General features: G+C 39.6%; 1 protein-coding gene across 2 annotated transcripts in view; it reads right to left on the bottom strand.

Moving 5' to 3' along the window:
* mapkap1 (MAPK associated protein 1) overlaps positions 1 to 26,497 on the bottom strand; it is a 97,268-nt gene that overhangs the window by 14,831 nt on the left and 55,940 nt on the right. For both annotated transcript variants that reach the window (XM_017460346.3, XM_047151764.2), the window contains one exon: positions 24,235 to 24,344. In XM_017460346.3, coding sequence (XP_017315835.1) covers positions 24,235 to 24,344 — 110 coding nt within the window. The remainder of the gene's footprint in view (positions 1 to 24,234; positions 24,345 to 26,497) is intronic.

The raw sequence follows: 26,497 nt of genomic DNA, 5'->3' as shown, positions 1-26,497 counted from the left end.
TTGCTGACATCTGCAGTTATATTTGTACCTGCTTGTAAATTTGATAGTTGTTTTTCCCAAAATATGAACAAATCTGTCATTTAAACCACCGTAATCATGAGCAGGATAAACCAGTTACTGAAGATGAATGAATGAATGAACGCTGTTATCAATGTGTCCGCCCACTCCAGTGACTTTTAACTGGATCCAAGGGTGGGGGTTTCCCATTCCTGATTCCCACACCTTTATTTCTAAACCACATTTTTAAACATTTGTTGATAATAAAAATTTGTTGAGGTCCACGGTATGGCATGATAACAAATTGTACTAAGGAATACAAAATGTCTTGTTCCTGTTTATAGATTACAGTAAATCATACTGTGTCTCAAAACACCTTAGCAGGTCTTAAGAACTGTGCGTACTTTGAGGCGGATATTACTATGGAAAACATGTTGGGTTCGAGAGACTTACACTACTTGTTAGCTATGTTCGTTCTGCACTGGAGCTACAAGGTGCAAAAAAGCAATAAAATAAAAAAATAAGTATATGTTCCACTAATCCTTTTTTGTGCTGGTCACAAATACATTCCCTGACCAGCCAAGCTGAAAGTTTATCCACTCTGCATCTTACAAAGATTCACTCCGAGTGCACTGTTTCAGCATTAGCATTCTGATCAAATGGAATATCCACTATTTTTGTACTACACAGGAGGATGATGAGATACACAGCTCCTAAATCTGGCAATGGGAATTCTGGCAATAGACTTGTATAGGCACAATGGTTAAAATGTGGCACAAACCCCAACATGCTGCTTCTTCTTTTAACTTTCATTCCTTTTTTTTTTATTATTTTAAAGAACCACAAAGAACCACTCTCTAAGTGCGTTTACATCATGTCAAGCTACAATAATTATGAGTTATGCCTTCTAAAAAGACAAATATAAGGAAAAACATCATGCTGTTAGAGGCATTTTGCTGGCATTTCGGTCCACTTATCCACTTATCAGGAAGGGTCTAGGCAAATCAATGTAAAGTTTTTCTCTCTCTTAAAAAAACATTTAAATCCCATTTTCTCCCAAGTTCGTCATTTGCCAATTCCCACCCATTAACTATTTCTCACATTACACAACAGCGAGCACCGAAGAGGGTGAAATCAAATGTACTTCCTCCGAGATGTGATGCCAGCTACTGCATCTTTATGAACTGCTGCTCATGCTATAACACAGTGGGCTCAGATGAAACCACTTCCTACCCTCTTTTATTTATTTATATATTGAGAGAGAGAGAGAGAGAGAGAGAGAGAGAGAGAGAGAGAGAGAGAGATGATCTCACAGATGCTCATGATTGGCTGGTGTCGCTCTGATTGACAAGGGAGTATTCCATCCCCACCACTCAGAGAGCATGGCCAATTGTGCTCCCTTGGCTCCCAGCCACAGATGGCTGTGGCAATGAACTCACTACGCTTCTTTGTTGCGCCACTCAGGAACCTAATACAATATTATTCTGATGGAGCACATCTATCCTACTGTGAAACATTTTTATCATGATGGTAGTGCTCACTTCCAGGATGACTCAAGGGTTCATTGAATTATCTAATAAATACTAGAGTCCAGTTTAGCATTCCTGTTTGCAGAATTTAGCTTTCCTTCTTAAAACCAACCACTGAAATTGGTTTAGCCAACATGCTAGCTATCATAGATGTCAAAATAGCCATTTCGGCCTCTTCTGTGTCACCGAGTTCTGAATCATCTCATAATTTCTGCATTAAAAAGACAAAACCTACACAACGTTTCATGTAAAACCCAAAAGTGAAACTCAAAGCATTAAAAACTGTTTGAAACACAACCCAAATTTTCTAAGCTGCTTGAAAACACCACATGATGAATGTGCTGCAGCTGGAGGCTGATTTTATGAGGGTCAGGAACATCGTTGTAGGGTGTGTGGGATTATTTACCACAAATATGCAAGTCCAATTCATAAACCTGACAGCTGAAATGCACTTTCCAAGGTCATATCCTGTATTGCAGCACAGATACCACACACTTTAGCCTCACCATCACTGAAAAATATTTTCATTGAGAAAGAAAACATACTTCCTGTCACATAGCAACAATACCACTCATTTTTTGTTATACTTGCATATATACGCATGCATGCATAGTGTAGAAAAGAAAAACAAAAATTAAAGAGTATAATCAACTAAACACCACCCCCTGTAACTATGTCTGTAACTCCATAAAATATTAAATAAATGGCTGCCATTTATAAAATAAATAAATAAATAAAAACTTGTCAGTACAACCCCTCATCGTATACTTTATTTTCTCGAGTTTTAAAAATAAAACCATCACGACTTTTAACCACTGGAAGATGGCTGGATATTTAGCAGACTTCCAGTGCAACAGTAGGGAACATCTTGCTATTCGGGATGTGAAAGTGATCATATCTTTTTGTACAGAGCTTAATAGAACTGAGGCATCAGGAATCCCAAATATAACAGTTAATGGGCAAGGTTTTAAATCTACTCTGAGAATAGTGGACATGGTAGTAAAGAAACCAGTCCAAAAACCATAGAGATCAGGGCAAAAGAAAAACAAATGACCAAGATGACAGGGAGAGCCATGGCATTTATCACACTTGTCTTCTACTTCTGGATATATTACAGAAAGTCTCGACTTGGACAAATGGACCCTATGTAAAACTTGAATTGGATGAGCCCAAGACGAGCACAAGAAGTGGTAGACTGTATCCTACCTATAGCACGTTCCCAACACTCTTCACTTATTTGTACTCCTAACTCCATTTCCCATGCATTCTTAATTTTGGTACTCGACTGACTACCCAAGGCAAGAATAAAATCATAAATCTTAGAAATCATTCCTCTCTGATGTGGATTGTTTGAAAACAAGCTATACCAAAGCTGTTCAAGAGGCACAGAGGGGAAATTAGGAAAACATCTAGAAACAAAATTTCAAATTTGAAAATAATGAAACAGATGCATCATAGGGAGGTCATAAGTAGATGACCAACTGGCAAAGCTATCAAAGAAACCACTGACATACAGTCAGAAAACATACAGTCCAAACACGATGGAGCAAATAAGTGGTTGTTGCTTAAAGGACCCAAAGAGGATGCGCCTACAAATTTAAAGCGCCGTCTAAACTGATACCAAATCTTAAGTGTGTTAAGGACAACTAGAATATCAGTATATATAGAGAGTTTTGTAGGTAGAGAGGAATAAAGTAAAGCAGGTATAGAAGATTCCTTCAAGATGATTGTTCCAATTTACACCAAGTAGATCCAGGAGATTCAACCCAGTAGCAAAGTTTATGGATGTGCGCAGACCAGTAATAGAATTTAAAATTGGGTAATGCAAGTCCTCCACCAAGTCTACATCTCTGCAATAAAGTTTAACAAACCCTTGGTGGCTTCCCACCACAAATAAGTTATTTTATCCACTGAATCGAAGAATAGTTTTGGCAGAAAAGAGGAACTAGCTGAAATAAGAAAAGAAACTTCTGTAATATATTCATTTTGACAACACTGATCCTGCCAATTACAGAAAGGGGGAGGTTACCCAAACTTTGAATGTTGGATTTATCCTTTGAAATAAGGGGAGTGAATTTAGCAGATACAAGATTAGATGAAGAACGTGTCACGTTGATACCGAGGTATTTCAACCCTGACTGACTAAATCGAAAAGGTAGATCTGACTGTTGGAGATAAAATGCTGGTGACAGGAGAACAGTCACTTCTCCAAAGTTAACTTATAACCCGAGACAAAACTGAAGGTTTCCAGAACACCTAAGACAACAGGCATAGTGGCAATAGGATCGGTTACATGCAATAACAAATCATCAGCATATAGCAACAATTTGTATTCGACAACGTATCGGACTATTCCTTTAAACAAGTGGGAAGATCTTAATACGATAGATAGAAGCTCAATAGAGGCTCGATAGCGATGGCAAAAAGCAGAGGGGATAAAGGACAGCCTTGGCAACACCTTCGTCCGAGAGCAAAATAATCAGAATAAATATCATTCGTATGAACCCTGGCTTTAGGGGATGAGTAAAGGAGGTGAATCCCAAAAAAAAAAAATTTATCTCCGAATTTCCACAAAACTGCAGACAAATACTCTCACTCAACCCTGTCAAATGCTTTTTCAGCATCTAAAGAAATTACAATCTCAGGAAGTTCAGCCGAATGCTTTGAATAAATTACATTAAAGAGTGTATGGGTATTGAAAAACAACTGGCGTCCCTTTATAAAACTGTTTTGCTCTTCAGATATAATATAAGGGAGCACATTCTCTAAACAAGATGCAATTACTTTTGCCAACACCTTCACATCTGTATTAAGCAGAGACCGTGGTCTACAAGAACCACAGGAGGTTGGATCCTTACCCTCCTTAAGAAGGAGAGCTATAGTGGCTTGTGACTGAGCAAAGACCCATATTCCAAGGATTCATTGAACACAGATAAAAGCAATGGTGATAATTTTCCAATAAACGTTTTTAAAAAAATCAATGGGAAATCAGGGGCTTTGTTAGATTGTATAGTTTTAATTGAATTTAAAATTTCTTCAAGAGAGAGTGGGGAGTCCAGTTGCTTGGCAGTATTAGAATCAAGAACAGGGTTACAAAGGTTTTGAAGAAATGCATTCAATATAGTATTGTTCAGATTTAAAAATTCAGATTTATAAATAGTAAAATGATTTAAAAGTAGCATTAATTTCCATGGGCTCTGTAGTGACATTATAAATAAGTGTTTTTAATACTAGGTATGAGATGGGAAATGGCCTGCCGCAATAGCTGATGTGCCAGTAAATGACTTGGCTTGTCGCAATGTACATAGTATGAACCACGAGTACATAACAACAAACGTTCTGCTTTTTTAGTCGAAATAAGATTAAATTCTGCTTGTAAGTCAACATACTGTTTAAGAAGTTCTGGAGAAGGGTTCAATGCATATCTTTGATCAAGGTTACTGATCGCAGATGTGAGTTCATTAAGCCTAGCAGTGCGCCTTTTATTAGAGAGAGTGGAGTAAGAAATAACCTGCCCTCTGATATAGGATTTAAGTGTCTCCCATAACAATGAATAAGAAGTGGAGTCATTCTGACTGAAGAAAAGAAAGTCATCAATAGAAGTTGAAATGAACTCACAGAATTCATTGTCTGCCAAAAGAAGAGAGTTAAATCTCCAAGGTGGTGGGCTACGTTTATAAATAGAAAGTTGAATATCTAATTGTAGAGGCGCATGGTCAGAAATTACAATACCCAAATAGTCCGAAGAAACTACACAAGAATTAAGAGTACTGTCTGTAAAAAAAAAAAAAAATCATCAACCCTCGAATAGGAATGATGTACCTGGGAGAAAGAAAACTTTTTAAAAGAGGGGTTACGGGATCTCCATGGATCGACGAGACCGTTCTGACACACAAAATCTGAAAATGACTGGATAGTAGTCTTCATCTGAACTATGTCATCAGTACAACCAGAGAGAGCATGCTCCATTTCCCCAACAGTGTTTCAGTACCTTTCAGTGTTGATATGGTAGCATCAGTAGCAACTTTATCACTAAACAGCTGTCTTCACGGCTTGCAGGTCAAGCTTGATAGTAGACAGCGCATCACCGAGAGTCTCCTGGAGTTCCTTTTTTCCCCCCACAGGGCTTCCACAACAGCCCCACATTGTATCATCAGGCGTTAAGGTGCTATCTGTCAGAGCTAGAGTGTCTAGTTAAAGATTCAGTGGTCCTTCAATATAGGACCACTGATATTCTTTTAGCCTCACCTGATATGGAAGTGCATAACAGAGTTGTTAGCATTGCTTAAACATCTCAGTGCACATGGTCATGAAGCTAATATTTCCAAATCTCAACTAGCTGCCACTTCAGTTACATTTTTAGGACAATAAATACCAGCTGGACAGAGATCCATCTTTACAGCTCGTGTGGCAGCCATACGTACTCTAACCACACAGTCAACAGTCAAAGGGCTTTGCTCATTCCTGAGCATGTGTAACTACTGTCGCCCATGGATTGAAGATTATGCCCAAATAGATCAGCCAGTATATGACGTGTTAAAAGGATCTCCCAAGGAGACAAACTATTCAGTTTTCTGAATCGGCCAAAGCTGCATTTACAAAACTTAAAGCTGCTCTTTCAACTGCTACTGCTTTAGGTTTTGTGCAACCAGAGCTGTCTTTCACCCTGTATGTGCATGAGGGGTTCATGACGGCATGCCTAATACATGTTCACGGTGGCCGATTACGTCCAGTCCACTACTATTCAGCTAAGTTGGACATCAATGCTAGTGGCTTTGGTCCATGCTCACGTGCTGTTCAAGCCACATATTTAGCTGTTACTGCTGGTGCTCCAAGTGTTGACACATCATCTGACTGTACGTTGTCCTCATGCTGTTCTTTCTTAGTTGTCCTCAGCTTGTGTCATCACAGTGACTGCCCAGAGATGGGTCAATTCGCTTGATGTTCTCACAGCACCTAACATTACCCTACATAGGGCTAAGAGCGCCAATCCCTCATTGTTAATGATGACTGCAACGTCTGATATATAAGATGGACGGATATTGGGTGATCATGTTCATGACTGTGTGATGATCTCACACTCACCGCCTTCGAGCATGAATGCAGGTGTGTTTCATGGGCTGTTTCATCACACAGCGTGATAGTTCAGGGTCGCCTTCCTGACCACCTCTCAACCCAGGTTGCCGAACTTGTGGGCTTGACTAATACCTGTGTACTAGCTACTGGTTGTACTGCTACAATCTACACAGATTCACAATATGCCTTTGTGTTGTACAAGATTTTGGTAGCATCTGGTGGCGACGTGCCTTTTTAACAGCTGCAGGCACATGCATCAAATATGCCTGGCTTATGTCTGATCTTTTGTTGGCGTGTGAATGTCCAACATGCTTGGATGTGCTCAAGGTCAAGGCGCATTTTTCCCCCGACACTATTGAAGCTCGAGTTAATTCTATGGCTGATGCTGCAGCCAAACTGGTGCGCAGCCTTCCCTCCGTCTCAATTTTAGCTACCACAACCTCAAACCTTACAAACTCCGATGAGGTTAAGCCAGTCACACAGCAGACACTGTCCTCCCTAATGGACATGTACGCTAATGCAACCTGAATTAGAAATGTGGTCATGTATGGACAAGGGTGTGTTACGACCCGGACAAGGAAAAGAAAAGGGTTGGAGAGACCAAGATTGCGTTTGTTTTATTTATTCTACAAATGGAGCACCTTTTACATACACAGTGGTTTCAATCTTCAGAAGGCCACAATAAAAAATAAAAAAAACCCTCTACCTTTACCAAGAAAACACTAAACTACAAGAAAAGAAAACAAAAATACACCGGCTTCCCTCACTCCCTAGCTAACCCAAAACCAGGAGAAAATAAGAAGCAACCCAAATGGCACTGACTTCCTACAAACCACTCTTAACCATGCACTATTTACAGAGGTGACTATTAGTATGTTACTTACCAAAATAATATATACATATATACACACAAGAGTATCACATGTATTGTACCGGGGCAGGGCATGAACAAAGTCAGAACAGGCATAGGGTCATACACAGGCGAAAAGCACTTCTCTCTATACACAACACAATGGCAATGATCTGCCCTGGGATGGAGACTGACGAGGCTAAAGTACCCTTCCGGAAATGTGCAGGCAACCAATCCTGTCGCACAAGGCCAGAGCAGGTGTGGACAAGAGGTGATCATTAACTAGCAAGCCGGAACATGACGCATGCAGTAGGCTGGGCCTAGAGAATGGGGAGGAGACAAAATAAACCCATCCCACCACCGACATAGGCACACAAATGGCACATAAAGCAAACAGAAATACATTGGATAACGTAAGAGGTGCGAGCCTAGATTCTGCTGGTGTATGGACAAAGGGGGAAGATACGAAGCATTGCTGCCATACTTAGCTCAACAAATCCACAATCTGACACGTGGGTGTCCAGAGTATGGTTCACTGATTTTCATCTACATGGTGGAACACTAAGTTCTCTGCACATGCATTTGCCATTGTGCAACAGTTTGTTCTGTGCTGGGCTAACAACAATGCAACTGGGGTTCCAACACCTGCAGCTCTCACCCCAGCATCTACAGGGCTGGTCAAACACTTGCAGGCTGACTACATCACCCTTCCCCCATGTCAAGGTCAATGGGATGTGTTGGTGATCATGTTGGGTTGAAACATATCCCACCAAAACAGGGGCAGCCATGCATACCGCAAACTTTTTTTTTTAAACTAGTGTAGCAGGGTAAATTTGAAATTTAGGATTATTTGAAGTTCAAAAAAATATATTGTTAAATTCTGATCAGAATTGTTATTTGTAAATGTATCTGTTTGGAGAGTAGAATTTTCTTGTGCATTCCATCACTTCCTCTCCAGTTTGCAGAGAGAGACGGTAGGTCAAAACGTGCTCTGCTCCATCAGAGATAAATTATTAATTTTTTATTTTAATAATTCTAGGAGGTAAGTGTCCATCCTTCAAAATAAGTGACTGATGAATGCTTACAAATGTATTGTGTATAATTTTTTGTTCTGTATTTCAAGTTATCTATGCTTTATCTCTCACTAGACTTGCTAGTATTGTGCAACATATGGTTGGAATTGTGTGACAAAGATGTTTAATTTTTACAACTTACAGTCTCATAGTGGAGAAAACATTTTTGATTGAGTGCTTGTTCCCACCGAAATCTCAAAACATGTTTAGTTAAACAGATTTTTTTTGTTTGTTTTATTTATCATCTCCGTTTATAAAATAATTTGAGTTTCCTTCCTTTGTGAGAAAGGAAGGATAAACTGTTCTCATAATATAGTTAATGTTAAATGCTTTCATGTCCAGTCTGAGTTCATCTGTGAGACGGACGGATGAGTCTCGAAGTGGAGAAACCATATTTGACTGAGTGTTTGTTACCCCCTTATCAAGCTCACAGAAACCCTGCCAACTCAGTAAAAGAGGGTGAACTCAACCTGTAATTGACAGCTGCTATTTAAAATAGAGGGACCAAAAGAAGAGGTTACAATGGTGCCATGATCCCTTCTTCTGTGTCATCATTAGGATCCTGTTCGTCTATCGCGTGGTCTTTGGATCCTGTCCGCTCAATAAGTCATTGTTGGACTCCGTTAGGACTTTTGTGCTATCTGGTTGTTGGTTCTTGGTTGCAGAATCATGAAGGTGACTCAGGAGTGATGACTGGGTGAACACACTGGCAATGAAATTACAGCCAAGCTTTTGTCTTCTGGGCAGTTTGAAAGGTATTCTGTACACTCTGCGGGTAATGTTAAGCAAAATGTTGCTGATTTTGGAAATGCAACCCTTGACCTTTCCCAAGAGAATTTCATAATTTAAAAAGATTTGAAGGACCGTCCAGTGTTTGGGGGTATAAGAAGTATGACATTAATGAGTAAATTGAGACTATGAAGCTGTATCTGAAAAAGAGGAATTTCAAATGCCCCAGACCATGTGGAGGAAATTCTGAGCAGACTTAGGGGTAGGGCTAAAAATGTAGTGAAGAGAGCTCTATGTAGTGACCCAACTTTGGACACCATTCGCCAGTTCCATCCATCCATCCATCTTCTATACCGCTTTATCATTTTCAGGGTCACGGGGAAACCTGGAGCCTATCCCAGGGAGCATCGGGCACAAGGCGGGGTACACCCTGGACAGGGTGCCAATCCATCGCAGGGCATCACTCACCAGTTGACTTTGATATATGCATTTTAAAACAGCAGTTCTCGACTGTTGTGCTTAGCTGTATTTATGTTCCACCAAGCGCTAATGTCAAGGCAGCGGCTGAGCAGATAGCGCATAATACACAGACTATGCTCAGCAAATACGGATGCTCCAGTACTACTTCTTGGAGACTTGGTTACGTATTGCCATAAAACCAAATTGGAGCAGGACTTTGCAAATATGAACACCAAACCACCAAACAGGCTTTTCAGCGAGTCAGGTCTCTTACTGGACAAGCCGTTAAACAGACCGTCTCTGTACCAGATCCCACCACCTTTGCTGCTAATCTTAATTTTTATGCCTGTTTTGATACCTCTGATTTTTCAGCAGAGTATGATAGCCTTTTGGATTCTTTGCCTTCTCAAGAGCTGGATTATTAGTCCCTTCTAACTAAGCAGGATGTCTATTTCCAGCTTATTAAGTGCAAACTGAATAAGGCTCCCGGGCCAGATGGAATCACAGGTTGGGTCTTGAAAAACTGCGCTCTGGAATTAACCCACATTCTTCATTCTCTTTTTCTTCGATCACTTTGTACTTCAACAATACCAGTCAAATGGAAAACATCAGTTGTTATTCCTGTTGCCAAAAAACCTCATCCAACAGAGTTAAATTACTACAGGCCAGTATCATTAACTTCAATCATAATGAAATGCTTTGAGACAATGATTCAAAACATTATGCTTCCATATGTTTCACCCTTTTTTGGATTGCCTCCAATTTGCATATAAACAGAAGAGAGGTACAGAAAATGCAGTGGATTGTCTCTTGCACTGTCTACTTCAACACCTGGATATTCCGGGAAAGTATGCCAGACTTCTTTTCATTGACTTTAGCTCCGACTTTAACTCAATTCAGCATCATCAGGTAATCAGGAAACTACAGTGTCTGCAAGTCCCATCACCACTAGTACACTGGATTTATAATTTCCTTTCTAAAAGACCACAAGTGGTAAAGGTGGACAATGCATTATCGCCCATTATTGTTCTCAACACTGGTGCACCTCAGTGGTGTGTACTTAGTCCAATTCTTTATATTCTCTATACAAATAACTGTAAGAGTCACCTCCACCATTACTTTAAATATGCAGACTATACTGCCATTCTTGCATTGCTTAATAAGGACAATGATTCTTTTTGTGGATTATCAACGTTCCATAGCACATTTTAGTACATGGTGTGATATCATTCTCCACCTTAATATCAAAAAGACTAAGGAACTGGTTTTTAGCTCTTCCAAAAACACTGACCCATCCTTCCAGTATTACCATTAATGGAGAGATGGTTGAAAGTGTGGAGCATTTCAGATATTTTGGCATTACATTGGATAAACATCTCAACTTCAATCAACACACTCTAGGTATTTACAAGTGCTGTCAGAGACTCACAGTTATTCATAAACTTAAATATCTGTCTGTTCAGCCTAGTCTGTTTCTTTGTATTGAAGTATTATTGAACCGGTTCTTATGTATGGTGCCATTTGTTTTTCCCATATGCTAACAGTAACCAATAAGAACAAACTCTTGAAGATAACTAATTTAGCGAGAAAAATTTATGGTATTCCCACCCCCAAATTATCGGACTCAGTTCACATACACTCCGGAAGGCACATAAAATTTTAAATTATCCAACCCACCCACATTATCAATATTTCTACCTCCTTCCTTCTGGCCACAGGTATAGACTACCCATATGCAGAAAGGCCAGCTATGGTAGGAGTTTTGTTCCTATGGCTATACGAGCGTTAAACACATAGGTACTCAGCCATTGTGATGCCAGATGCATTTGTTGTATGATGATCCTGATGTTTTTCTTTTTGTCCCCTTCTCCCCGCTATGCTTGTGATTGTTTCTGATGGTTTATATTTATGATGTTATGTTTTTGTTTTTCTACGCACCCACGATGGAAACAAATTTCCTCTTTGAGGACCAATAAATTAATTACTTATTTATCTATCTATCTATCTGTCTGTCTATTTATTTCAGTGATACGTTATATTCTAGCTTCCCATTGGTTGATTTTGCCAAAGCATGATGAGTGCCCTGTACTCTATTGGGTTAGACTTGACAAAGCTGCAGATATTGCTAATAAGTGCCATCAGCAGAGGCAGGATAGGCATATGCATGATATTAGTAGGGAGGGTGTGATGATGTTTATTTGCAATTGCCCTAATTCCAACCTTGTTTTTGTGTTTGAGAGAGCAAATTGTAGTGGGCAGCTTTAATCAAGTTCCCTCCTAGTGTCAAACAGAACAAAACTGTTACCTGCGATTATGACTAATGTAATGTTAACAAGCAAAATGGCAATTCTAATGTAGAACTGACATCTTTGAAACAGGTCGGTGGAGACTCCTCAGCTTACTGACTCAACTCTGACTGCTCTCTCCAGTCTTGACCATATGGCTGATATGCTATCCATGGTGTTGGATGTTCTAAAGGCTAGAGAATAATGGCAGCACCATCCATGCCACAACCCAGGAAATAATCGTACAGAAGAGAAGGATCAGGTCTGTTGTATCTGTAAAGATAAGTTGCACACTATGGTTGCGTATTATAGAGCTGAGCGACTGTGTTTTGTCTGTGTTGTTTTTTTTCCTCAGTTTTTTCCTATTGATATCAACCTCTCTGTACTTCATTCTGTATTAACCTAAATTGATGGACAATACCCAAAGCTCGATCAGCTTCCTAAGTTGGAATATGAAAGGTCTGAATGGTCCCATTAAAAGATGCAAGATTTTGACACATTTAAAACTACAAAAACCTGATGTTGCATTTCTTCAGGAAACTCATCTACGGCTCACTGGACAACACATTGCTCAGAATTTGTTGTCAAAAATTCCTGCTTTGGACACACATCTCTTGATATTTGGGGGAGATTTAAACTGTGTTATTGACCCAGTTTTGGACAAATTTAGCGCTGTGGCAAAGGTATTCTCTGAGTTTATGGTTCAGAATGGTTACATTGATCCGTGGAGGTATTTTAACCCCACAGTGAGAAAATATTCTCTTTTTTCCTCACATACATAAATCTTTTTCTCACACTGATTACTTTATTAATAACTCTTTAATTTCTCTGGTTGTAAACTTGGAATATCTACCAATTGTTATTTCAGACCACGTCCCTTTAAGTCTTGACATTCTTCTACCTTCACATCGCGCCTTTTGTCCACCGTGCAGGCTTAATTCTCTACTTTTATCCGATTCAGCGTTTTGCAAGTATATTTCTACTTTAATATATGATTTTCTTCTTACTAATCAAACCGATTCAATCTCTTACTCTTTACTTTGGGAGACTGTAAAGGCCTTCTTTATGGACAGATAATCTCTTATTCTGCTCATGCCAATAAGAAACGTAAGGATAAGAAAAAAGATATCTGATAATATTCAGGCTGTAGACGACCAACATGCTCTCAACCCGACCCTTGAGCTACATAAACGAAGGCTTAATTTGCAGGCGGAGTTTGATTTGTTATCGACAGATGAGGAGGAGAGGCTTTTCTTACATACACATGGCAATTATTATGAATATGGGAAAAGGTCGGTCAGTTGTTGGCTCACCAACTCCGAGCGGCTTCTCACTCTATTAGTCAGATTATGCAATCCAGTGGTGCATTAACCTCGGATCCTGTAGAAATTTGACTTTTAAAAGTTTTTACTCCTCTTTATACACAGCTGGAGCTCCTGACAATTCGGGTATCATGAATATTTTCTTAGAAATATTGATCCCCCCCCCCCCAAAGTTGACCCTCTATTGGCATCTGAACTTGACAGCCCCATCACCTTAGATGAAATCATTAACTCAATCAATTCATTGCAATCTAAGAAATCAACTGGCCAGGAAGGGTTTCCTTCCAAATTTTATAATAAATTTCACGTTACATTGGTCACATTACTTCTGGCTGTATTGAAGGAATCCTCAGAACATTATGTAATTCGTACAGACCTATTCGTACAAACTTTTGGCCTCTCGTTTAGAGGGGATTTTCCCTAGCATTATTTCAGAGGAGCAAAGCAGATTTTATAAAGGACGGCATTCCTTTTCTAACAGTCGTATACTTCTTAGTATTTTATATTCAAAACAACACAGCAACTCTGTGAAATTGAATTACTGTGTACTATCAAACATCCTTTGACGCAAATAATGGAGCTTAAAAACTTAAACATAAAAACACTTAATACTGACAAGCCATTATCTGTCTTCAAACCAAGACTTGAGTACAAACACCATCAAACCCGACTTCCACAAAAGCAGAGACGACTTCTCCGAGCAGGAGTAGGAAAACAAGGGTGTGTGACCTAGAACAAAAATACTTGAATTTGTGAATGTAAATTTAAACAATGAAATCAGTCTTTTGTGTATAACACAGCATGTGGGCATATTTTGTTTTTTTCTGACATTCCGGTCACTCCACTTCTCAGGTCGTCGTACATCGCCCAGGCACATGGAGACCTCCTGCAGTAGGCCACATAATGTCCAAGAGCCTCCTGGGTTAAGCCTCCTCTGAAAGCAATGACTGCCCTTAAAGTAAATCTCTCTCCTTGGAGCATCAGATTGGAGGGAAATTCACACAAAGAAAATTCTGTAGGAGGTGCTTCCCAGGTCAGTGTCAATCCACAGAAGTTCTCCCAGACTGTAACTGTGAGAAACTTTCCCTGCACAGAGCACTTTTCTGAGGTCGAGTCTGTCTTGAATTCAGAGGGACACTGTGATGGACTTTGGATTGGCCTGAGGCAGGGGGACTCCGGAAGGTTAAGGCCTTCTTCCACCATGGTCTGAAGTTAAGCCATGCCAGAAAGCCTGCAGTACAGCAACAGAAGTACAAACAAATGGAATTTCCCTTATGACTTCTCTGCTGAGACTGCAATACTGTGAGGAGCACTGTTGTGTGAAGGAAACACATGCACATTGTGTCATTGTCTTTTCAATGATAGTGGAGATGTGGCACTGTGCATCGATTTGAAGAGCACCAGACTTCAATTGGACAGCTTTAAATATTCCACCCAGCAGCAATACCCTCTGTATGTAGACCTGTGCATTCAGACCCTTTATGGTGATTGTTTTCACTAGCTGGAGGAGGTTGTTGACGTCCTCACCGCAAACAATATTTGCAAAAGTTACACTATCGCAGAAAGCACAACATAAGCATTGATAAAAAGGATCAAATGCATATGTGTTCAGCACAGATTCTTGATTTCCTGAGTTTAACAGGCTGTTGATCATTTCCATTTTTCAATAGTTCCACTTTCCCTCTTTTCCCACTCATGGATGGATCTGCATGGAGCCATTCAGGACATGGAGAGAGGTATGACTTCCTCTTCCTCTTTTTGGGTGGAACCGCTAGGCCTCTCCAGTTTTCAACAGCATCTTCATCTGTTGGATGGATGTTTGTGACAGTGTCAGACTTCCCAGAACAGGAAGCATCCATTTCTGCTTTTCCATCTACACTGCAAGTTGTGGTGGGTAGTGGATTGGCTCCTGTGATGATCACTGTTGCAACAGCTGCATCTTCTTCACCTTTTTGTTTTGCAGAAAAAATTCACATATTACCCTCAATGAAGGAGGGATGTCGAGAAACGAATCGATCCACCCGAATATGCAAGTTTTCATACTTGAAGAGCCCATGTTTGATGTTTTTGAACTCTGCTTCAACATTGGCTGAACTTGCGGTGACGTCGGTGCTTCGGAAGTAAGGGATCATCACCCCTGTCCAGAGTGGTAAGTAACTTACAAGCCAGATTATTGGAATAATCTCAGAGAGGAAGTGCATATTATCATGATCACTGTTAGCCATGGCAAGTCACCTGCTCTCCTCACATGTGTCTGTCACCCACTGCCGTAGGTCTGTCTGTGTTTGGTCAAATGGATCCATTTCTTCCAGGTCCTCATCCTCTACATCTGGAATGATTACACACTCTTCGGCAATTCGGGCTTTCAGACATTTCTTGCATCTTTCTGATATAAGGGGGGCTCCAGAGCAATCAATGCCCTCTGCTTCACTGAGAGCCACAACAGTAATACTGCATAGTAGCTCTCTTGCATTGTCCGTGGATTGTGACTTGAGAAACTGTGCCATTGACCTCACAAAGAAATCTTTAATGCGATGTGTTTTTTTCTTCAAGCAGTCCCACTGGCAGATTATCTTGATGCAGTGTGCAACATCAACCCGAACAAAACAACTTAGCACTTTTGCTGACACTTTACCGAGTAAGACACCACAACACTTATTGATGTAGGTCTTCAGATCAGGATGAGGAGTAAAAGCCTTGACCAGAGCTCCAAGCAAAGCCAGAGAAAAGTCACTCACAACCTCTTTTGGAATTGGTGCACCTGCATGTATCCATTCTGTCAGCCAATTTGTTATTGCATTAACATTGTGTCTCTCTGACAGCATTTGCACCATTGGGACACTTGAACTCTCATCCTCTGCCAGAGCACCCTGATATAAGAAGATATGGTCAGACATGCAATTTGGTCTCTGTAGTTTCCTCGGCACTGAGCCAGTTGCATCAAAACTCACAGTGGGGTTAGTAGACTTCTTTGATAATGACTTATACATAAACATTTGTGTTTGACTCCAGTAGTGACAGAAAAACTTGTCCAGTCCAATGTCTTTAATGCTCAAAATCATCACTAGTGTCATCACTACTGCCACTTGTTTCATGATCACTTTCATAAATAAACCCTAAAGCAGTCCTGATGTGTCTGTTCAATTTAACAAAAGTATATAGAGCCTTTGCAGTGATCTTGTTTTCTAGCTGCTCACAGCTCTGTCCAGATGCTCTGATTAAGAGTAGCTATGTTGCCATTTTGGACTATGGCCTCTTTTGATGAACAGAGGACTGTGAAAATTGAATCCCTGTCGACTGCTGGATTCTTGGGCATCTGGCATAAGCAAAACATAATTACCACTGAAATAATCCTGATGCAAAAAAATGTCGTACAGTATAAACTTGTTTTCATGTATTTGCCAGAATACAAGGAAAATATCATAGTGTAATAATATATAAGGATATTATATCTTATATTAGGACCAATATGGTAATATTGACCCCTAGATGCACAACGCATTAAAAAAAAACTAACATGGGTACCACGTACAGCTGTAATTAGCATTTCATAGCTACATTAGCCATATTAGTATTAGCCATGAGTTTTCTGTTCAATAAACATTGAAAATCTTAGCGCTCTTGAATGTTGTACTATTATGATTGAAGTTAACTAATAATATTGTAACTGACAGTGTTAAAAAATTGCACTTACACTAGCCAGAATTTTGATTTAGTAACTGTCGACTTTTCCTGTACTAACAACACTAATTTCCACAAGAGCATCTTGAACAGAAGTGCCACTTACACTGCGGTAGCAGTGAAGTGTAGCAGATGATTCTCCTTGTAAATAAATGAAAAGTTCAATCATGAGAGACCAGTGAATGAAGTAAAGAGAATTGTTTATTGAACAAAGGATATGATTTGTCTTGAAAGTCTTTGGCAATTCGACTCTAAAAGGGGGCTCACACCAAGGAGAATTGCGCCTATAATTCAATGTCTAATATTTTATAAATGGACGCAGCACAAACGAAACTTTTATCTGCACAAACCGGTACAAACAAAGCACGAACGATTGAGACTATTTAGGGTGAATTTGGAGCGTGGGGGGGTGGTGATGTAATCTCATAGAACTTAATGTCTAATATTTAAAAAATAGAAGCAGCACAAACTAAACTTATCTGCACAAACCGGCATAAGCGAAGCAAGAACAATTGAGACTATTTGGGGTGAATTTGGGGCATGTGGGGGGGACTGAGTGACCCCAGAATGACCTATAAATATTCTTTTAATATCTCCAAATCCGAAGCAGCACAAACAAACGAGCCTATTTGGAGTGATCTTGGAGCATGTGGGGGGTTGGTGATGTCACCACACCATAATTCAATGTCTAATATTTTAAAAACGGAAGCAGCACAAGCGAAACTTATCGCCACAAACCAGCACAAACGAAGCACAAACGATTGAGACTATTTTTTCAGACTGCTTTTACTTCTCTACATTGGGTGCAGTTCCTCAGTTACTGTTAAATATTAATGAATATATGTAGTTTTAATAATTACTTTTACATTTATTCATTTAGCAGATGCTTTTATCCAAAGCGACTTACAAATGAGAAAATACAAGCAAAGTGATATATCAAGCGGAGAACAATACAAGTGGTGCTACCATGCAAGATTTATAATTGAGTTTTAGAAAAGCACAGTGTGCAGAGTAGAGGTGTAAGAGCCAGAGTAAGGTTTTTTTTTGGGGGGGGGTTCTTTATTTATTTTTTTTAAGGATAATGTGGGGTTGGCATTTAAGGGGTTAGTTTCGTGGTCACGGAAGAGGTAGGTTTTTAGTTGTTTTTTGAAGATAGTGACAAATTCTGTGGTCCGGATTGAGATCGGAAGTATCATTACACCACTGAGGGACAGATAGTGTGAAGGTTCTGGAAAGGGACCTTGAGCCATGCCGAGTAAGTACTACTAAGCGTCGGTCGTTAATCGATCGCAGATTACGTGAGGGAACGTAAGCCTTCAGGAGAGTGTTGAGGTAGGAGGGTGCTGTTCAGACAAGGTCTTGTATGTGAGCATCAAGGCCTTGAATTTGATACAGGCAGCTATAGGAAGCCAGTGGAGGGAGATGAAGAGGGGTGTGACATGGGCTCTTTTGGGCAGGTTGAACATGAGGCATGCTGCTTTCTGAATCATTTGAAGGGGTTTGATGGAGCTGGCTGGGAGGCCAGAGAGTAGTGCATTGCAGTACTCTAGTTTTGAGATAACAAGAGCCTGGACTAGTAGCTGTGTAGCCTGTTTGGTGAGATAGGGTATGATTTTCTTGATGTTATACAGAATGAACCTACAGCACTGTGCAGATGTTGAAATGTGGTCTGTAAAAGTCAAGCTGTCATCTAAAGTCACCCCAAGGTTCCTGGCTGTGATGAAATTAGTTTAAATGGCGTATAATGAGGTTGTGAGCCTCGCGTTATGCTGCAGTGGTCTGACAATAACCGCTCACATTTTTAGCGTCCTGGAGAGGTGGAGGGAGCAAGCATGACAGGACACACACTTCTCCATGTACTCTGAAATTCAGGATTTTCTCTTGATTTTAATCAGATCCGAAGTAACTAGTAACTTGAGTAGTCTCCTCATCATATACTTTATTACTCTTATTGTAGTTATTAATATTACTTTTACTTTCTACCAGCATGTCTTTATCTCCACTGAAAAGTTGCTCTATGAGGGTTCAGCGGTACCTGACCAGCTTACCTATATGTTGGATGTGGAATTACAAACAATGGCTGCACCAGCAACCTGATTTTTTACATGAATAAAACCCATGCATGGCACAGGGCCATAATTTCAAATCTACCCTGTGCTGAAAGAAAAGGCATCTGTGGGTGTTTTCAGCTAAAAATAAAAAACAAGGAAGACACAACAACTATCAGCATCAACATATACAACCACAATTCCAAAAAATTGGGATGCTATGTAAAATGTAAATAAAAACAGAATTCAATAATCGGCAAATCTCAAACACGTTATTCACAAAAGAACACAGAAAACATATCACATTTTTAAACTGAGGAAATGCACTATTTTAAGGGGAAAATAATGTAATTTTGAATTTGATGGCTGCAACATGTCTTAAAAATGCCTATGGAATAGGCAGTTTGCACCATCAATGTTGAAAGGTATATGGAGCATTCTATATGGTGCAAATTCAGAGTTGGACGAGTTTGATTTTTTTTACTCGTTTTTCCAAATTTATTATTTATTTGTATTGCATTGTATTGGTTTTTTTTAGATATATAAATTTACCATGGGTACACTGAAATCTTTTAAAGCAGAATTTGATTGAATTTTAGACAATACCCCACAATTGGTCAATAGCAAAATATAACTGAAACTTTACAATAATAGGAAACATAAGTGTTTTTCATTTATGTTGATTTAGCATAAAATCATTTATTTTATTGTTCTTTTTGGACCTGTATTAGCTGTTAAGGTATTTCAGAACTGTTTTCTATTCCCCATTATAATTAAATTTATACGGATAGTGTGAAAATCAATCTTTTCTTTTTTTTGGCAAATGTTAGATTTTGAAGATGTCAATTTCAAATTTATACAATGATAATGTGCCCCATCCTGGTCAACATTTATTTAAAAAAAATAAATAAAAATCAGGGTATTATTTTCATTGGAGAGAAAAAAAAGGTGTGTTTCAGTTGTGACCTTAATGTTTTGGTAGTGACCTTAATTTTTATGGCACATCTTTTACTCATTTGCCTCATACCAAGTTAATTAATGAAAGCTTTTCTACCACAGAAACTTTTCCCAGGAACTAGGGACTTTTGGAGGTACTCTGTGTGTTTCCACCACAGGGACTAGGGTCTAAATTAAGTTCCGGGTAAAATATTTAGCCCTCGCAAAGTCCCGATTCGGGAGGTGGTACCTTTTCAAAAGCCAGGAACTTTGGGGGTCGGACTTGGGTGCTCAACATGCTGATTTATTGAGTGCACGCAGCATTTTTTTCAACCACCATTTTTAAAAGACTGTTGCAGTGCATACAATAAGCGTTGTTTATTTCAATTCGAATCAACACAATGGAGTTTCTTAAAAAATACAACCGATGGACCGACGATGAGGTTCAGGGCTTATTCAGTATATATGTTGAAGACAAAATACAGCAGGAACTGGAAACAGCAACCCACAATGAAAAAGTATACTTAAAAATATCAAGTCGGTTAAGCGAGCTGGGCATTTTTCACACAGGAAAACAGTTCAGAATGCTTGTGCATTCATCTCAGTCATCTCAGCAATAGGTGATAAAATCCGTTTGCTTACTTTAAGTCTAGCATTACGAGCATTCTGAATTTGTTTTACTACCACTGCTTGTATCTTTTCCAGCATTTTCTATTTCCTTTTTAGCATCACAATCAACAGCTGCACAGCTTGAATCTCCTCCATGCTTGTTGTTGGTGCAGTGTCGTTATCAGATTTCAGAAAATAGACTGTCCATTTTCATAAAGGTTGAACGGTTCATAAACATTCAAAATTCATTCCGTGACCGGGAATCAAACCCAGGCAGCAGCAGTGAAAGCATAGAGTCCTAACCACTAGACCACCAGTTTGGTTCCAGCAAACTCTTGTTACTGTTCAAAGGTTTGTGTCACAATCAGAGACTGCTACGTGATTTTATGAGCTGAGCAAACATATTTCATTACATCATTAAAATCAGCTTACTGTGTGTCAATAATCAGTTTCATTATAGCATAGTTTGAGGGCTTGTCACCAGACTAATTTGCCTAATCTTCACGGTACATTAGACTGCAAGGGAAACGCAGACAACATAGATCTGGAGGAACCAAATGGTCCCTTTGTCACGATCTCGCCGGCAGATGGCACTGCGGTAGTGACGTGCACGGATAGCGCACATGCTTTAACCTCTTTTACTGGTAGCCAAAAAATGGCATTTTTGTCCGTTTTGGGGGTACCTGTGTTCAGCATTGATTTGTTTTGTGATCTCACACACCACAGTAGTGGTTAATGGCTCATATGAAAGTAGACACTTAAGACTTTAAGAATTAGCAGTTATTTCAAGTATTTCTTCTTTGACCTAGCCTATCTGGGGCAATATATTCAGAATATTTTTATTATTATTATTTTAAATATGATGTATGTTTGGACATGGAAGTTGTTGTAAAGACCTGGGCTTAACCTAAAACAAAAGCGCACAAGAACTTCGCGATGGCACTGTAGTACTTGGGTCGGTCAGCGTTGCCTGTAGCTATGTTTTGTAGTGATTTCTGGTCTGCCAAGGACAAAGCGTTTTTTTGTTTTGGTATTCACTGATCATTTTATGAAGCTTGCGCACGCTTTTCATAGTGCTTATGTGACAGCAATGTCTGAACAAAACATATTTGATTGTTTATTCCCCCGTTATCGATCTCACAGGTATGAGATACTAAACATGCTTTATTTTATTTCCCTCTTTTTATTAAAATAAATTTTCATTAAATCCGATTTTATTATACAACTCCGAACAGGTCACTCGCAGCGGTGTGAATAAATAATTATTCAGTCGCACAAAGTACTGTCCAGTCACAAACATGAGTGAAATGGTCACACTGTAGAGCCCTGAGTTTATCTGCACAGTTTTTTTCTGTTCGGTGTGATGAGGTTTAATGTCCCCCGACAACCTCTGTAGTGCCATTTATCATCATGATTTCCCCTCGTGCAAGCACTGGAGCTCGCAGAAAAACTGGCAGCTTGAGCGCTAAAATGCTAACCAAAATTCCGGGTTTGGCATTACAAAATGAGGTCATCCCTGTGCCACTCTATGTGATTGGCTGTAAGTTTAGGAAGCGCTTGATTTGATCTGCAGCGGAGTTTTCTATGCGCAGAGGACGAACTTTAAACATCAATATCGCAGTTGAGCATGTTCATTTAATCGTGGGCAGTGAAATTCGTAATCGCGATCGATATTCGATTAATTGTGCAGCCCTACTATTGACCTGGCGCTGAATGGTTTTGCACCGCTGTACCTGAGCAAAGTTCTGGTCTTTTCTGACCTGACACACCTACTTCCATCAAAAGGTGCAGACTCTTTATTGGTACCATTAATAACGAAGGCTACAGCAGGGGGCAGAGCTTTCTGTTGCATAGTCCCACAGTTATGGAACAGCCTTCCAATTAGTGTGTGGGACTCAGACAGGTCCCAGTCTAGGTAAAAATTCAGATCTAGAGGGCTCATGGGCATAGAGTATTTTGATAAACGGGGGTGTTTTGGATACTGCCCTCCCAGCAAGAGTGGCTTGCTGTCTGTTACACCGTCTGGCTGTCCCTTTTAGTTATGCTGTCATAGCTAGTCTTGCCAGGGTCCCTGCTTGCACTCTGCGCATAATGTACATATTCTTTAACAATTACATGACCTGACCAAATCTAATAATGTGAGTTCACTCTCTCTCTTTGTTCAAACTACACATTCTACTACTGAGGTATCAATCCTGACTCCTTCTGCTCTTCAAATCTGCCTGATCCATCCTTATGCCCTACTTCTGTTTGGGAGTTCTTGTCACCTGAAAATCACTTGCTGCTGTCTAAAGATGTCTACAGAGTAAAGATTCAATAAGTCATTACAAGGATCAACTATGTTTAGAAGTCACTTAAAACACTTGTTTTCGACAGTTTTAATGGACATTATGTCTTGGGACAGGAAAAATGTAGATTTTCAGGACTTGTTTCCTCATAAGTAGTTCCTTTATCAAAAACTTTTGTTATTGTTTGCTTAAGCCCTGTTTCTGGCTACAGTGCTATTGAACTCACGTGCGCTCCCCATCTTATCTAGCTTTCAGCATACTCTTCGGGGTGCTTTCATTGGTGGTTAAACAAGTTTGGCATATTACCTCAATGTGTCAATCTTGCCTTTGCATGTTTTGCATACAACTGTTGTTTGAACCTATAACAACTGGTCTGTTGTGTAAAATCCAGAAGTTACATATAACTGAAGTTGAATTTTTTTTAAGCATCAACTCCTCTGTGTTGTCAGCCATGCTGAAATGTAGGCTAAACTTTGGCTCCTACTCTGGGCTATTATTAGTTTGTCTGTGCAACAGGGAGAATGTGAGCTGAATAATGCCTGATACATAAAATAACGTGAGGTACCATGTCCTGAAAATGTAGGGTTTATCTTTTCAATTGCACCTCAGTCTAAGAAAGAACAAACCTCTTTGGTCAGAGCCAATATGTTTGGGTTTGTGACAGGACTAGCTTGTATCCCTACAAAACATGTCATTAGGGCCCACTTATTTGATGTAGTCACTATTCCGAAATACAATGTATCTGGCTGTAAAGCTTACTGTTGTCAGCCTCTGTCCTTCAGTGGCATGCTCTGTGGGACTCTTTAGTGACTGTTTAGTGACAGGGTGGATGGGGGTCACTCAAATGGCTACCAGAGCTCTGAGGGCGAGACTCTCACTGACACAGGTTTGTGGCAGACAGGTTCCTTGTTGGCATTAAAACATGAAACCAAGTTGCAGTAAAATGGATAATGTATTGACCTCACTGCTACACGCAATGTACACAAAAGTACATACATAAATAAGTGACTTTGTTGGAAAGTCTTGACATACATGCCAGGTTTCAAGGTGATTTTCACTGCGCCTAAAGATTAGACTCTAATGTAATTAGAGTTTCAACTACTCTGTTATTATAATATAAAACAGGGGAATAGATCACTTGTAATACCTGTACAATACAAATCTGCTATACAATTTGCTGTGGAGTATTCAATTTAGTGCTAGAGTTTTTCACAACTAGTTTACAGGTACTCAAACTTGCAAGTTATTGAGTAAAGGGAGAGACTAAATTTTGTTGCCCCTCTCTCTCTCTCTCTCTCTCTCATTAGAAAAAGTGTCAGACAATAATATGGTCAAATTCAGCAAAAGCTTACCAGAACCCTTTTGTGAGCCTTTTCTTTTCTTGAGCGCCTTCTGTAGAATCTCCTTCATGGTTACCTTTAAACTGTCCACCGGAATCAGCGAGAAACCATGAGCTGCATTTCTACAGGAAAGAGAATACAGGACATCAAACACTGCAATATTTAAATATTTGAACTTGAGCTCTACTCGCTCAAAGTCTCATTGGCAGCAGGTCTGAGCAGCCCTGAAATGCATGGCAAGTTTCAAAGTGTTTTGTCCAGCAGAGCAGAATGTCCTAACCACACTTCATGCCATTCCAGGTTGGTGAAGAGCTACCCCATATCCTGACCTAGGTGTTCCTTTGCTTGAATGCTAGCAGTAAAATGGATAATGCATTGTCAGTGAGTGCTACACGCAATGTACATGTTCTCACAAAAGTATACTAAATGCATCTGCATTCAGCACTTAGGCAGCAAAGGTCTGCAGGCAGCAATTCCTACATTGAAACCACCAACATGACATGATCGATCACAAGTAGATTGTGTGATACCCGTATTAGCTAGAACATGTGCCAAGGATTTCTTGTGTGACTGAGCTGACGCCTGTCCAGAACCTCCTTTATAGTTAACAATAAAGTCTTTGCACTCTGTCATAGTGAATTTTGACAAGACTAGTGTAAAAAGAATGCATAGCACCATCCAATCCTACTTGGCTGCTGCCATCTTTAAAGTGGCTGCCACATCTAATTTAGAGCTTGTCACTTGACCAAATATGAAAAAACAATATACAGTGCCCTCCCACTAATATTGGCACCTTTGGTAAATATAAGGAAAGAAGGCTGTGAAAAATCATCTTTATTGTTGAACCTTTTGATCTTTTGTTAAAAAACGTAAAATATATAATATATTTTTTTTTCTGCTCTCACGGATATAAAACAATGTTACATATATATGTGTGCCACAATTATTGGCAGCCTTTTAAGCAATACTTTGTGCTACCTCCCTTTGCCAAGATAACAGCTCTGACTCTTCACCTATAATGCCTGATGAGGTTGGAGAATATAGGGCAAGGAATCTGAGACCATTCCGCCATACAGAATCTCTCCAGATCCTTCAAATATAGCGGTCCAAGCTGGTGGACTCTCCTTGAGTTCACCTCACAGGTTTTCTATGGGTTTCAAGTCAGGGGAAAGGGATGGCCATGGCAGGACCTTGATTTTGTGATCAATAAAGCATTTTTGTGTTGATGTTGGATCACTGTCCTGCTGGAAGATCCAACCACAGCCCATTTTAAGCTTTAAGGCAGTCAGGTTTTCATTTAACATCTGTTGATATTTGATAGAGTCCATGATGCCATGTATCCTAACAAAATGTCCAGGTCCTCTGGCAGAAAAACAGCCCCGAAACATTAAAGAGCTACCACCATATTTAACCATGGACTTGAGGTACCTTTCCATATGGCTACCTCTCTGTATGCTCCACATCTGGTGTAAGCTCTACTTTGATTTCATCAGACCATAGAACCCGATCCCATTTGAAGTTCCAGTAGTGTCTGGCAAACTGAAGGTGCTTGAGTTTGTTTTTGGATGAGAGTAGAGGCTGTTTTCTTGAAACCCTTCCAAACAACTTGTGTTGATGTGTTGTTACCTCTTATTTATATCCCTGTGAAACAGGAAGTCATGGTTGAACAATTTCCCGTTCCTAGTCAATATACTTCAAATATATATTTCTCATATGAATTCATAGGGTTGCCAATAATTGTGGAATGCATATATTTAACCAAGATTTTTTTATTTATTTTTTTGATAAACGGTGTTGTGTTTGCAATTGTTTGATATCGATGAGGGGGAGTATTTTCGGTAATATTTTGAACAAAATATCAAAAGGATAAACAATAAAGACAATTTTTCACACTTATGTTTTTTACATAAGATTAAAGGTGATATTCTGCATGTGGTTGTGCAATGTTGACTTTCACTATTGGCCATAATACCTACAGGCTAAAGCCAATGGGTATGTGTCTCTATCAGTGTGCATCGTCAAAGGACCAAACAGACCACCTCTGGGAAGTTACCGGAGTCTTAATAGAGCTGAAAATCTGTTACTTTAACAGATTCGACAACAGAAACTTTGATATGGATAAAGCTGCGTGCACATACCTGAAATGATTCAGGTTTAAGCTACTTATATATTTATTTATTTATTTATTTATTTATTTATTTATTTAAGTGAGCAGCGGTGAAGTGGGAGTTTCGATGTCAAGTACATTTTTTTTGGTCATGTTGCTCGTGCTGAA

The sequence above is a fragment of the Ictalurus punctatus genome, chromosome 28 (assembly GCF_001660625.3).
Source record: "Ictalurus punctatus breed USDA103 chromosome 28, Coco_2.0, whole genome shotgun sequence".
Lineage (NCBI taxonomy): Eukaryota > Metazoa > Chordata > Actinopteri > Siluriformes > Ictaluridae > Ictalurus > Ictalurus punctatus.
The sequence above is the reverse complement of the archived record's forward strand: the minus strand, read 5'-3'. Positions and strand labels throughout refer to the sequence as shown.